At 45.0% G+C, this 13338-nt stretch overlaps 1 protein-coding gene across 2 annotated transcripts; it reads right to left on the bottom strand.

The window, feature by feature from the left end:
- Positions 1 to 3787: 3787 nt before the first annotated feature.
- On the bottom strand, positions 3788 to 12683 carry fgf18a (fibroblast growth factor 18a). 2 transcript variants are annotated; one of them, XM_075481331.1, is made up of 5 exons: positions 11128 to 12683; positions 7694 to 7733; positions 7381 to 7558; positions 5596 to 5702; positions 3788 to 5494 (listed from the first exon to the last, which is right to left on the bottom strand). In XM_075481331.1, the coding sequence occupies exons 1-5, from the start codon at positions 11157 to 11159 to the stop codon at positions 5222 to 5224; spliced, it is 630 nt and encodes a 209-aa protein (XP_075337446.1). In that variant the 5' UTR covers positions 11160 to 12683; the 3' UTR covers positions 3788 to 5221. The 2 variants fall into 2 exon arrangements, with proteins under 2 accessions (XP_075337446.1, XP_075337445.1); XM_075481330.1 differs by having other exon boundaries at positions 7381 to 7561.
- Positions 12684 to 13338: the final 655 nt, after the last annotated feature.

A 13338-nucleotide genomic window follows, 5' to 3' on the forward strand; every position in this document is an offset into this window, starting at 1 on the left:
CGTAGATGCAACAAGCAGCTTGCCTTTAAATCTGTTCTTTTATTCTTTAAACAATCTGGGGAAGAAGTACCTGTGGATGACTTGCAGTTGAAATATTGATACTTGTGATTTATTTTATTTTTTTGTGTGTGTGTGTGTGTGTGTGTTTGTGTGGGGAATTCCCAGATGTTCCCAAGGGGTAAAAAAAGAAAAAAAAAATCTCAAAATGTGATCTCACTCCCCGATCTCTGATAGAGAGAACAGTTTGGAAGAGCTGATGCATTGTGACGTCGTACAGGTTCAAAATACCTCATCCCAAAGTGTATTTCTCTATGTATGTTGAGTAGACGGTTATCTTTATTTTACCACACTTTGCAAAAATAGTGTTGTGATCACCCCGGCGCAGTTATATGAGATGATGTGCTATTCTCAATAGCAAAAACTACAACACATTTTGAATAAATCAGCATATCAATTATATGAAGGGATCGACTGGACTTTAGCCTATTAGTGTATTAGACTGATATTGAGCAAAAAAACTTACTGTTTTGACTGTAACGTTCTTTTTTTTTTTACAATGTAGACATGTTTGTTTTTAAGTAGAGGCATTTTTTTTGGTGAAACTCATTTGTGTGACAACGTTGCTACTGTTCTGCAAACGGCCACTAGATGGAAGCACAAACTCACTTTCTCTTGCTGTGAAATCTGTTTATGAGGCTTTGGCTCCGACTGTTGGGTTGGAGCTTGGTGTCTAAACAACCTGTTACAGAAAATCACATGCACACTCTTGTAAACACTGTCGCTGTGACGGGGTGGGGGGGTGTGTATTTGAAATTATTTAAGTCGTACATTTTATAGCAAAGCTCTGTTGTATATAGTTGAGTTTACAGTACTTTTGTCCAATTATTCTGCACCGTGTTTTCTTCGGAAGAATGAGGGGGGATGGTTTTTCTGGGTTTAGTTCTGTATAGTAGAATGTTTTGAATTCTGGGAATAAGTTATGTGAGATGGATTTGTGCTTGGTGGAGCACCATTAATATATGATATGTGTATGTGTTGGAAATGGGTGTGTGTGCTTCCTCTGGGTCTGTGGGATTCTGGCCCATAATTCCTGCAGCTCTCAGGTCACAGCTCCGTTCTCACGCACATATTTGGCATTCCTTCCCCGACATGATTACCATACACCTTCCACTCTGGGTTTGGCTACGCAGAATATTTCCATCATTCCCGAGTTGAACTGAAGCAACGTTCCAGAAATGAACAACTCACCCCAGCACCGCCACCCCCTACTCACTCTTCTTTAGCCCACACCCGGTTTCCCTCCCACCTCAATGTCTCCTCCTTATACCGTCCCCCACCCCCTCCAGCGCAGATCTCGCTGGCTTGCAATCTGAATCCTCTGGTACAACCTTTTTTCCCCCTGAGTCAGCTGTTTGTGTCTGCCGACATGATTGGGTCATTTGGCAGCGACATCTCTTCAGTGACCTCCTGCTGGGATAGGGAAGGAAGGGGAGGGATGAGGGATAGGAGCACCAGAGATGAGAAGGAGAAGCAGCTATAAAACTAAGTCTCACTACTGCACATTTCACCTCCACCGTTTTGTCTGATCCGCCATGCTGAATATTGATGGCGAATGTTTTCAACTTGGAGGTGAGAGGTAGTTGCCGCACAGTAATTGATGCGTCGCATTTCTCAAATCTCTTTCACAGGGTTTTCTGTGTGATATTGGTAAATATTAACTTTGTATTTCCAGCGCTATTCAATGTCTCAGTTGCTGCGCGTGTTGACAAGCACCATGAAAACCAGAGATTTTGTTCAACTGTGGCCTTCAAAAGTGTTTGCACCTTGACTCTGTAACTTCTATTTCATACAAAGAATTGCTGTTCATAAATTCACTCCCACACCTGCTGGGAGACGCAAAGTTGAAGTTCATACCAATGCTTGGAATTCTGCTTCTGGCCTCTGGTATTTGCTCAGAGGACCTTGATTCATGTATTATGCAGCTTTCTGATAATTTGATAGTGAGCGAGGATCTAATTATTATCATTCAGAACACTAGGAATATTTTGTTCAAAATGTCAATACACAATTAATGTCTATTGAAGATGGGCCATATAACTAAATTTAGTCACGATTAAGTATATTAGTACAGTACTCTGCAAAAGTCTTAAGCCGCCCATCATGTCTTTAGATTTTGCTGCCACTAAGCCAAACATTCTTGTAATGTCTTTTGAAATGGTATTGAGCAACGGTTCTCCTGGCTTTCTGGAGTTTTTTTCTTAAGAAACTGGACTGATGAAAAACCTTTTTTGTCTATTTGTCAAACCACTTAAAACCGACCATGACCCCCCCATCATTCAAGCAGAAAAAAAGCACCTCACTCAAAGGATGAAATAGTGTTGTGTCTACACAGTTTAGCAAGAACCAACTTTGCATTTGTTACCATCAGCCAGACACAAAGGTATATTTGTTACCATTTCTTTAGTTTCCTTTACAGAAAAAAGCCAAGGATGACCCAGTTTGACAGACATAAAATCTACGTTTTGCCCCAACAAGGGTATTCCCAAAGAGCTATGAGCTGAATACTTGGCATATCTCAGCATGGTGTACAGTGTGCCTTTAAAAATCTTAGGAAATCAGAAAAGTGGAGGAAAAAATAAGAAGTGGCACAACGTACCAGATGAACAGCCCCAGTAAGTGATTTCCCCAAAAAAGTCCAACAAAGACCCAACACAAGACCTGCATCGAACCATTGAGTTGATCCATCTACTCATCACTGATGCCTCATAATAAATGGTCTCCATGGAAGGGTGGCTGTCAAGAAGCCATTCTGAAGAGAAGGGAAACTGAGAGAAAAGAATGAGGTATGCCTATTGACACAAGATGTGGACTGAAAATCATCGGCAACAGGTCTTATGGAGGGAAGAATCCTCCCGAGAGCCCGGACCTCCACAGTATTGAAGCAGTGTGGGATTATGCTGACAGAGAGCGTAACAAAAGGAAGCCAACATCCAAAGAAGAGCTTGGAAATGTCCTTCAAGAAGCCTGGAGAACTATTCCTGATGAGTGCTTAGAGAAATGATAGAAAGCTTCTTTAAGAGGGTTCAGGCTGCGTTGAAAAATCATCCTTCATACCAAATATTGACTTTCGAAGTATGGTAAAATTGTACAAACTGTTTCTGCCTTATATAGTGTATTTCCATTTATGTTTGCACAGGCTTCAATTTATCGAGGCAACTGTTTCCTGTTTGCTCGGCAATGTATATAAAAAATGAGAGCTGGCTCTAGACTTAGTACTGTATATAAAACATCTCTTGTAAATCTGAATGAGAAGTTGGTTGTCTAGTGAATCAAATGGTGAAGAAATTAGTGGACACCTAATATTGCCATCAATTAGCCCTGTTCACCTAGTCACAAGAAGGCCCACATATATCCAAAACAATGAGAGATAATAAAGGGATAAATATTTAGATTCATAAACCGATCAGCATTTCATATAATATCATAATTTTGCTCAGAGCTAATGCCCATTAGAATTTCCCGGATGTCTTGAGGCTGCCTGTTTTGATTTGTCAGCTGTCCAAAACCAAAAGATGGTAAATTCACAATGATATAAAACAAATAAAGCGACCAAACCCTCATACTTCAGAAGCTGGAACGTGCCAATGTTTGGCTGAATAAATGGTTTGTTTGTTCGCCAGAAAAAAAAAACAGCTGACCACAGCAGAAGCATCTGCACACTTGAATCTCTTTCACACATCAGCAAGAAAACAGAAACGAATCAGCGATGAAGCAGTTCAAAAAAGCCGCGAGACACAGGAAATGTTTCTGTAAGGTTTACTGAGTCGAGAAAGACTGCTGCACACAGAGCTGAAATAAATAAATGAAATAATTTTATCGTAATAATTATAGTAACCATCATAGTAAGATTGCTTATTTAGGGTTTCTGTCTTCTTTTATATATATAATATATATATATATAACTTTCAATAAATTGTTCCCTTTAATATTTTTCTCCTGTGTGTATGCTTGAGACTTTGGTTTGTTCCACTGAATGTCCTGGTAGCAGCACTCTGTATCCACGGTATCGCACAGGAGCATCGTCCCCTGGGTCGTTTCTATAGCAATGCTATTAGAGAAGGCACCCTCCCCGCTGGGCTCCCCCCTGCACTCATCACCCTCTGCACCTAAAAGCTTAGGGTGTAGTGTCCTCCAGGGAGACAGGGCATGAGGAGGAATCATAAGGTAGGTTTCCAGTTGTCTTTGGTTGCCACTGGTTTGGTTGTTGGTGAGTTGTTGGCTGATTTTGGTGCAGCTTGGTTTTTATACATTCCAGTTCCTAAAGCTTCAGTCCCTGCGGTGAGTTGTCACGGGTTCGTGTGGGGACTATATGGTCCCTTTTCAGAGTCCCTCGTGATCCATCTCCACTAACACGCACACACACACGCACACACGCACACACACACACACACACACACACACACACACACAGCATACATTTCCTTGTCGTCCTCTTCTTACAAACATGCATTTATTCAGTGTCATTCACTCTAATCTTCCCTCATCCATCCACCTTGCCATCAATTCAACAGTCTCACAAGTTCCCAACAATTTAGCAGTGAGACAGATAAGTGCGTCACATGTCAACAGTCCATTATATGTCCATTGCCTCTGTGCAGATCACTCTATCTTTCTGTCCACTTCATCGTTTCCCTTTATTCACCTCCCTGCTTCCCCTTTATCCGTTGGCTAAGCACCCACTCCCTTGTTCAGTTTCTCCCACACGTCTTCAATCTGTATGGTCCAGTTGTAATCCCATGCTTGACAATGTCCAGCTGGTCCAGAACGGGAGACATGAAGGCCTGATGGTTTCTGTAGTTGTGGAATCAAGGCCTTTGTAGAGCCTGGGACTCTGGCTGGCGTTCAGGTTCTCTGTCACTATTTCTGGCCTCTGAAGGAAAGCAGACCAGGTCCAAAAAGCTTCCAGCACTGATTGAGTTATCGTCCAGTAGGTGCAGTAAGGGAACAAAAGAGAAACTGAGAGAAATGATCACTAACTAGGGGCTTGTAGTGGCAAATTAGGATGCGTAAAGCTAAGCCCCATGAATGATTCATCAAGTTTCTGGTCAATATTTGTCCCAACAAAGGGAGACGATCAGTCGTGTGTGACATAAGAGATGACTGGGTTAGCCATTGGCAGGCTCAAGGAGCACAAGTCAGTGGGTGCTAGCATTAGACACTACTAGCGGGGCCCAGTAGTGCGCACCCGCTTGACCCGCTTGCTGACGGTAGTAAAGCGGAAGGGGGTGGTGAGGTCAGGCTGCTCCCCAGGTGGGAAGCGCTTCATGAAGTGTACATCCTGCTGGTTGGGGAGTGTGTGGGGGCCGCGGCGAGGACGCCCTCTTTTAGTGAAGCCAACATACCAGCCTGCGTAGCGCGCTGACATCAGAGCTGTGTAGTGGTTTTCCAGAACCTTTTCCACAAAGACACAGTCAGCGCTTCGGTTACTGGCCTTCTAGGAGAGCAGAGAAACCACAGGTAAACACACACACAGACACAAAATTGTGAAAATAAGATATATTCCTATTATGGGCGTCTAAAAAAAAGAAGTCTTACCTTTCCTACCAGCTTGCCGCGGCGGTTCATGCACAGGTAGAAATTGGTTTCTTTGCCCCGGATTCTCACCTGGCTACCAAAGGTATCTGCCTCCACTACGAGCTGGGCTTGTGAAGGGACAGACAGAGGGACAGACAGACATTAGAGCCACAGGTAATGTGGAGAAATCAAATATGTATTTGTATGTAGTTGGATTTCACAGGCTTGTTGGTTTGTACCACAAACATTTTAAGACATTCAAAGATAGAGATATCCCAATCGTAGATCGTGTGTAGTCACAGGTTGCCTGAGGTTGCTCTCACCATCACAAAGAACAATGTTCAAGCTTACACCGAGAGATCCAGCTGCCAAGAAGTGTCACGCTAATAGCACAGATTACCAGCCAGCATTAAATTTAAACAAGCTCTTTTCAACCAGATAAGGCATAGAGGCTTAGTCCTAGTTTTAGGATTCATAGTTGCTATTAACTGTGCTGATAAATCACAGACAGATGTAAATGTCTCTGGCTGGACAGATGGTTGTCAGATAAGGCTGATCACACACATGGATGTGAGGCCGCTGACCGCAAATGGGCCTTGTAAAAAAAGATAACAGCCAAGAGAAGAGGGAGCATGGTGGGCTGAGGGGAGCGGGAGAACACTTAAACCGAGCATCTGCGATCCCGTTGTTTTAAGGTGTGTGTGCTCCTGTACCCCTGTGTGTTTCAGTGTGAGCATGTGTGCAGGTGCAGGGTGCATGCTCATCCTTCCAGGCAGTGCCACTTCACTAACTACACATCTTTAGACGGGCTTGTGCCTGTTTAAAAATAAATCCCTAAAACGGTTCCTACATGACCTTAGTCAACAAAGGGGTCAGGAGAAATCAATACCTCCCTCCCTCTTGCCCTCTTCATCTCTCTTCCCCCAACTCTCCTCTCATCTCCCGTCTGCTCCGATGCTTCACATGTATACTGTTGTTTCATTTTTCTCCACTCTTGGTTCCTATACATAATATACATTGTAGGCAGTTTTAAGTAAATGTTTTTTATTAAATGTTTAATCTTTAAAATGGTCTATGTAAAAAAAAAAAAGAAAAAAGAAAAGACCAACCTCTGTGCCTGTGATGTCATGTTTAGTGTGAAGTGGTATGTTAGTGACCTGACATGCTCATAGATGGAAAGGATGTGCAGGGCCACACACAGAAACATAAACCTTTGTGGCTTGGCTTTCCTCTCCCCATTGATTCTGTGTGGCTTAAGAATTGGTTAGCCATCATTACAGAATGAGGAAGGAGAAGATGTGGGGGATGGACAGAAAGAGTGTTCGAGGACGGATAGAGGGAGGGAAAGTAAGCCTGCTGTTTTAAATCCAGAGGAGACAACAGGAAGGATGAAAAATCAATGAAAGGATCGATGAAAGAGATGAGTTTCTAACACTCGGTCCAACACTCTACCTGCCAGGCTTCTTCCTCTAACTCACTCTTTTCACAAACACCTTTTCTCTCTTTCTCTGTCTTTTGCTCTCTTGTGAATCATTGAGTCAGCAGCCAGTCGATGAGGTCTTTGTACTCCCAAGACAAGCTCCACTGCCCCTCTGTCAAAGCCTGGGGAGGCCCTGTGTGTGTGCTTTTGTGAGCGTGCCTGCACTGTTGCATTCTGTCTCCATTCAAGCATACACTTGGTCAGCCTTTAAGTCTTTGTAGCCGTTGGATAGTGTGAGCGTGCATGTACGTGCAAGTTAGCATCACACTGAAAATGTATGTGTTGGTCTGGTTTCTGCTGAGGATGCGTGTTTGTGTGTGTCTTACCATATTTGTCTCCATCTTCTCCTTTGGCGCTGATCTTGCGTCCCAGCACCTGGACGTGCTTGCCACTGGTGCGGCTGTAGAGCTGATAGACTCGGTGGTGTCTCCGACTCATGGTGTCTCGCACCTGTGTCTGGTTCTCCACATGCACGCTGAAGTTTACTCCATCCACACCAAGTACCTGCTGGAACACCCACAAACATGTCCAATTTTAGCTGAGAATGTTGAACATATTCGAAGAACTGCACATAAAACAAATATACAGCTTTTCTTTTATGCTGTTCAATCACTCCTTGTCATGCATGCCGACTCTCACCTGCAATGGATTGCACATCACCAGCAACATCTGGATACATCTGGAAAAAGTAGAAACAGATGCATTTAGAAAAATTGAATGCTGGAAGAGTTGGGAATGACACCACCATTTCCATCTCTTTCTTCCCCGCCGTTCTCTCTGTTCAACATCTCGTTTCCTTCTTCGGTGATTACTCACACTGCTGGGCGTGCAGCTGGCACAGCAACTTGACATACAGAGAGGCAGATGTCCAGGAATCGTCTGACAGACAACACCCAGAGCAGTGTTTATAGTAACGCCACCAGCCTTCTGTTCAAACCCACTTTCTGACCCGTCTGTGACTTTAGCCACACCAAAATCTGGCCTGCAAATGACCTGATTGGACCGTAGCGGATTGGCAAACATGCCGAGACAAGTAGAACATGCTTTGGTTGGGACATCTGAGGAAGTGGGTTGGCTCATTTGGCTACTCTGTGTATGTAGACAGCTGGGCTGGACTACAGGTGCACACTGTGATGTGGCTTCTGTGAGCTGCAGACTGTGTTTACATTCAGAGATGGTATGAATAAGAGAGAACACGAGCTACCAGAACATGTGCAAAGATGATTTGTGAAAAAATTGATTTGTGGTGATATAACATGCTGAATTATTGAGCATTGTCCATATGAAAAGATGCATCTGTGCATGATTTCCTATTAATTGTTCATCGAGTTGAACTTTTAGGTACATTTTTTAAGGAAACAGCTGGTTATAGTTACAATTAAAATTCCTCTCACTCCATCACATTGCTTAATTGAGGTGCAAACCTTGACCTTGGATGTATCACACGTTATTTACAGCTTTAGTAAGGGAGTGATTGTGTTGCAAAATCTACTTTGGCAGTCCTTGAACAGCTCTGAATTAGTGGCTGAACACTTGATGAAGTTCAGAACCAAGTGTGTGGGCTGAAAAGCAATTCAATGAATTTTGTCTTTCCCCACCTCATCTTTTGCTATCTTTCCACATGCCTCTTCTCTCTCTTTCTCTGACTTGCGGTCCTCCCTTTTGCTCTTCAAACTTATCTCTCCCTCCTCATCTTTCTGTCCACTCTACCTCTCTCCTATCGTTCTCTGCCTCCAATCTGCCTTTATGTTTAGGGTTAGCGAGGCGACTCCTCCACACTGTCACGGGCACGCACACAGATGTGCAGATGTGTGCAGTGTGAATTTGTGTATACAGGAGGAGCAGGCAGCTGACAGCTGGGCCCGAGCAAAGACATGCTGAGAGAGGAAGATAGCACGGAGAAGAGAAAGGTAGACTGAAAGGTACACAACGGCACAACGAGGGAGCAGGCCAGAGGAAGGTGATGCAAGAATAAATAGAAGGAAGATGAAGCCAAAGGGGGCTGACAGAGAATAAAAGAGGCGGGAGATAAAATCTGAAAGAACAGGCAGATGCACAGATGTGAAGTGGAGCAAGGTCTAAAAAACACAGAGGTTGCACATATCGAAGCAAGGAGAAAAAGCAGTAAAATGAGTAACAGAGGTGTTACCACAGAGTGTGGAGTGACATGAGAAGTAGACAAAAAGACAAACAATGGGAAGGGGAGGCGTTCAACTCATGCACATTCTGAAACTTGTCTCTGTCTCCTGACTTATACATTTGTGCTATCACAACCTTCTAGTTTCCGTTCTCTTTCCCCTACTCTGTCCCAACATTTCTCTCCCATAGCTGCTGTGTTGGCTCCTGACTCATCCTAATAGATGCAGACATCCTGGGAAATGCAGCAGAGCGTTGGCCCTAACATTTTGCCTGCGCAGCCGAAAAAACACGAGCGCCTGTGCATTGTGAGGACTCTCAGCTGTTAAAACACCACGGCTGCACTGCTGCCGAGGACGCTGTAGGAAAAGTGCCTCAGCACTGGATTCCCCCACTCCCACAAAAACCACAGACACTCCATATTATGCCAGCCACAGAGGGAAAAAGAAGGAGAGAGGAAAGAGGGAGACGGGATCAGCCGGTGGTGGGGGGAGGGATGAGAAAACGAGAGAATAAGAGAGTGCAGAGTAAAATTTGGGGAAAGTAAAGACAGAAGGTGGTATGGAGAAAGGGAAAGCCCGGTGTGCCCGGGCTGGTTGCCAAAACAAGCAACCATCTGACATCATAAACCTGCGTCCCAACAGATCAACCATATGGAGGCTGTGGTTAGACAAGCAGGCCTCAGCGCAGAGGACTGGGCACTAGCGTGGAGTGAGAGCGGTCGACCTATGGGACTCAGCACAGAGCAGCGGTTTCAGCCATGTGTAACAGTGGTTAACGTGGTAGGCCAACACTGAAGCAGTGGGTTTCAGCGCACTGCAAGAGGTTCAAATGTTCCACAGCATGCCTTGTTTTAGAACGCTGCTTAGGCTAGTGGGGGTGTGAGCAATATCAAGTGATGAAGCAATGGTTAGAAAAGCATAGGGCTTAGATGTGGAAATCTGGCTTTAGGTGAAGAGCAGTAACAGGTTGTTGTTACCTAAACACTTTCAGATTTTCTGACTTACTGAAAACTTGTGATCAAGTGGTAAACTGGCATTTGGAGAAAGAGAAGTAGTTATGGTAAGACCGATAGGTGAGGTGGAAATGAATGGAGGGATGATTGGCTCTGGTAGACCTAAAGTAAAACCAGCAGACTAAACAGTGAGAGAGCTCCTCTTCCAATGCAGCCAGGGGCGCCGTCATTCATCAGTTATTAATTCATACTTTTTATCTGAGCAAGTATTTTTGGAAAAAATGGGTATGGGCAAGACAGGAGTACAGATGTAGACAGTTAGGTGAGTAAGTGGAGAGTGGGTGAGCGAGACGAAGAGAGAGAAAGGCAGGGAGAGACTAGCAGCAGCACACACCCTGTCCAGGTTGTGTGAGGAATGAGAGGTATCTGGAGATGACTGCCATCTGGGAGAAGTACAGCCGACACAAAGGAAGAAAAATAAATCCCTTGGCTTTTAACAAGACACACCTCAAATGGGCAAACTCAAGCCCCCTGAGTCTGTATCCTCCTCCCTTAGATTTGCTCTTGGCACTTTATCATTTTCCTATCCCACTAGATAAAGCCTGTGATATTTGACTCAACATTTGAAATATTTTCAATAGGAAAAATAACATTTTCTTGGCGATGGGAAAATGGTCTTTTCTGGGCCATCCCAGAAGTAAGTGCAGATGGTGATGGAGATGTTTATGGCAGGTTTTATGAGTAACAGGGCCCTGACTCTGACCCAATGACCCTGAACTGTCAGCCAATCAAAACAGGGCCTTCCATGGCATGTTTTCTATGGGGACTGATGAGGAGTGATGTAATCTTAAGACATTGCAACCTCCCCGTCTATCGACTTAATCTGTAGCTTAGACTATCCCAAAAACTTTTTAGCTGAACAGAAAGCCAGGACCTGATAGAAAAATTAGATTAATACATGAAAGTGATTTAAGTAACTTACAAGACGGTCAGCGTGGAAAGAAGGGACCACATTGCTTCCCCCCTCCACTATGGAACTTGTCCCAGAGACAGTCTCCTCGCTCGGCCAGAGCCAGTCCGACAGTTCGGAGAGTTCCCCTCTGTGTTTTGAATCCGGTGGATGTTGTGCAGAGTCAATGAGTTAGCGGCCACTCCTGTTGGCATCGGCGGCGATGGGCCCCGGTTTCCCCGGTGAGGGCAAGGAGGTGTGTGAAGCCGGGGTAACTGTGTCACCCTGACCGCCGGGCAACCTTTAACTGATGCCCAGAACGGTGGAGGGACTGATGGGCGGGGGAGCAAAGGGTTAGGACTTAAAACGCTGACGCTGCGCGTACCCGACAAGAGGAACAGGTGAAAGCGCGCTCACGCGTCACAGATAGCCAATACCAGTCGACCTTGCTGACCCCCAGAGTGATGCTTGGCCCCGCGAACAGATGTGGCGCGTGCGTAATCCAATGCGTAACGTTTCAGCGCGACAGCAGGCTTTTGTTTTCCCAAAATGAATGATATACTTTGTGATAAAGGAGTGTTTATCCTGACACAGGCCGGAGCAGGAGGCAGGTTTAGTCCAAGCAGTACGTGGTTAGAAGCTGGTGAAGGTGGGCTACCTGGGTTGGCTGATGGACCAAACGGCGACCTGGAGCAGGGGTCTCTGCGAGCGCAGGATAGTGCAAGACTGCCTCGGTCATGTCTGCGCCCCCACGCTTTCTCAACGGGTCTGTTGCTCAGGTGACACCGGCAAACAGTGTTTGACAGTGAGGGTGATGAGGTCCCGGAGCGGTCCAGCTCAGAGGGGTATGTGGAGACTGCTGAATGAGAATACGAGGGGAAAATAAAGGGGATAGAGAGACGAGTGAGGGAGGGGTGACTGGAGAGGTTGGGAACAGCTGTGACTGGGTGGCGGACTCAGCCACCCGCGACACGGCGAGGAAATGACAGCCGCACTTTGCACCTGATTTTCCGGACTTCCCCGCTTTCCTCAGCCGCTGGTTACCGCCTGGCTGCAGCAGTCCTCCCTGCGCCCTCTCGACACAATACCTGCCAAATCACAGCACGATGACATCACCTCCAAAATGCTTGAAGGGGGAAAATGCAATCCGATCTTTTTATTTATTTTTTTAAACGTAGAAAGTTTAGTCAGTTTCTCTGAAGGGGGAAAAACACCCTAGTCTCCTCGTTCCGAGAACAAAAAAAATGAACTCGGCGATGCAAGAGGAGTGGAGTGGAGCTCGTCAGTTTGTGAAGAAATAAAAGTTAAGGCAAAACGTGTTTACTCAAAATCACGCTGACAGATTGACTCCCAGAGCAGAACCTGCACCGTCCCGTTCCCCATGTAAATGCCTCCCTGTTTCATTCAGACACCAGAGAAGAAAACGCAAGAGAGAACGCAAAAAGAACCCAGCGGTGCGCTTTTATCCACTTCACTGGTATTATGCAGATCCTTCTCCCTTTCAAAAATTCCAAGGTTTCTTTTTTTTTTTTTGAAAAAAAAAAAAGCTCTTCTCGAGGGGGGCTGCACAGGAGAGGCGCGTCGGCAGGCACAGACCTCACTCCAAGAAAAACCAGAACAAGATTTTAACAGACGCGGATCAATCCTCCCTCCCGCCTCTCCTCCCTCCTTCTCCCTCTCTCTCTCTTTCTCCCTCTCCCAGTCACACACGCACAAACGCGTGCACAGTTATTGGATCAAAATGGGATTAGTCGGTCGCGATGCGATGCTGACCAAAAATACACCAGAAAAATATCCATTTTAACAAGTGTTCAGTTCAACGTGAAAACATCTGGTAATGAGGTGGGATAATTTCACTTGTTTATAATACAAACCAACTTGTTTAAGCAATTTCATGGAGTCAGGCACTTTTGTGTGGACTGCTGTCTGCTTCTTCTGCCTTGTTTCAGCCAGTGTTTGTGGTAATTCCTGAAACAAGTAAAAATTCACTGGAAACAATGAGAATGATGTCATGGTACCGGGAGTAAGTCACGTTCCAGAGAGAAAAAAAAAAGAAATGAAAGTGCAATTCAGAACAAATGGGTTCTTGGGAGCGTTTCTAGACGAAAGAGAAACTGAAATGTTACTTAAAAGATCTTCATAACGTCTTAACGCAAACACCTGGCTTAGTCAGGTGAACATTTGTTTTAGAACCGAACTGACTTCTTGCCCCATTTTATCTCTTCTAAAGATAACCTCACCCCT

This window comes from Odontesthes bonariensis, chromosome 13, assembly GCF_027942865.1.
Source record: "Odontesthes bonariensis isolate fOdoBon6 chromosome 13, fOdoBon6.hap1, whole genome shotgun sequence".
Lineage (NCBI taxonomy): Eukaryota > Metazoa > Chordata > Actinopteri > Atheriniformes > Atherinopsidae > Odontesthes > Odontesthes bonariensis.

Coding starts and splice junctions, on each gene's coding strand:
- fgf18a (XM_075481330.1), bottom strand. CDS start 11,159: ATGTGGTCCCTTCTTTCCACGCTGACCGTCTT. Junction 7,734..11,127: donor CTTTCCACGCTGACCGTCTT/GTAAGTTACTTA, acceptor TACTTTTTCCAG/ATGTATCCAGATGTTGCTGG. Junction 7,562..7,693: donor TGATGTGCAATCCATTGCAG/GTGAGAGTCGGC, acceptor TGGGTGTTCCAG/CAGGTACTTGGTGTGGATGG.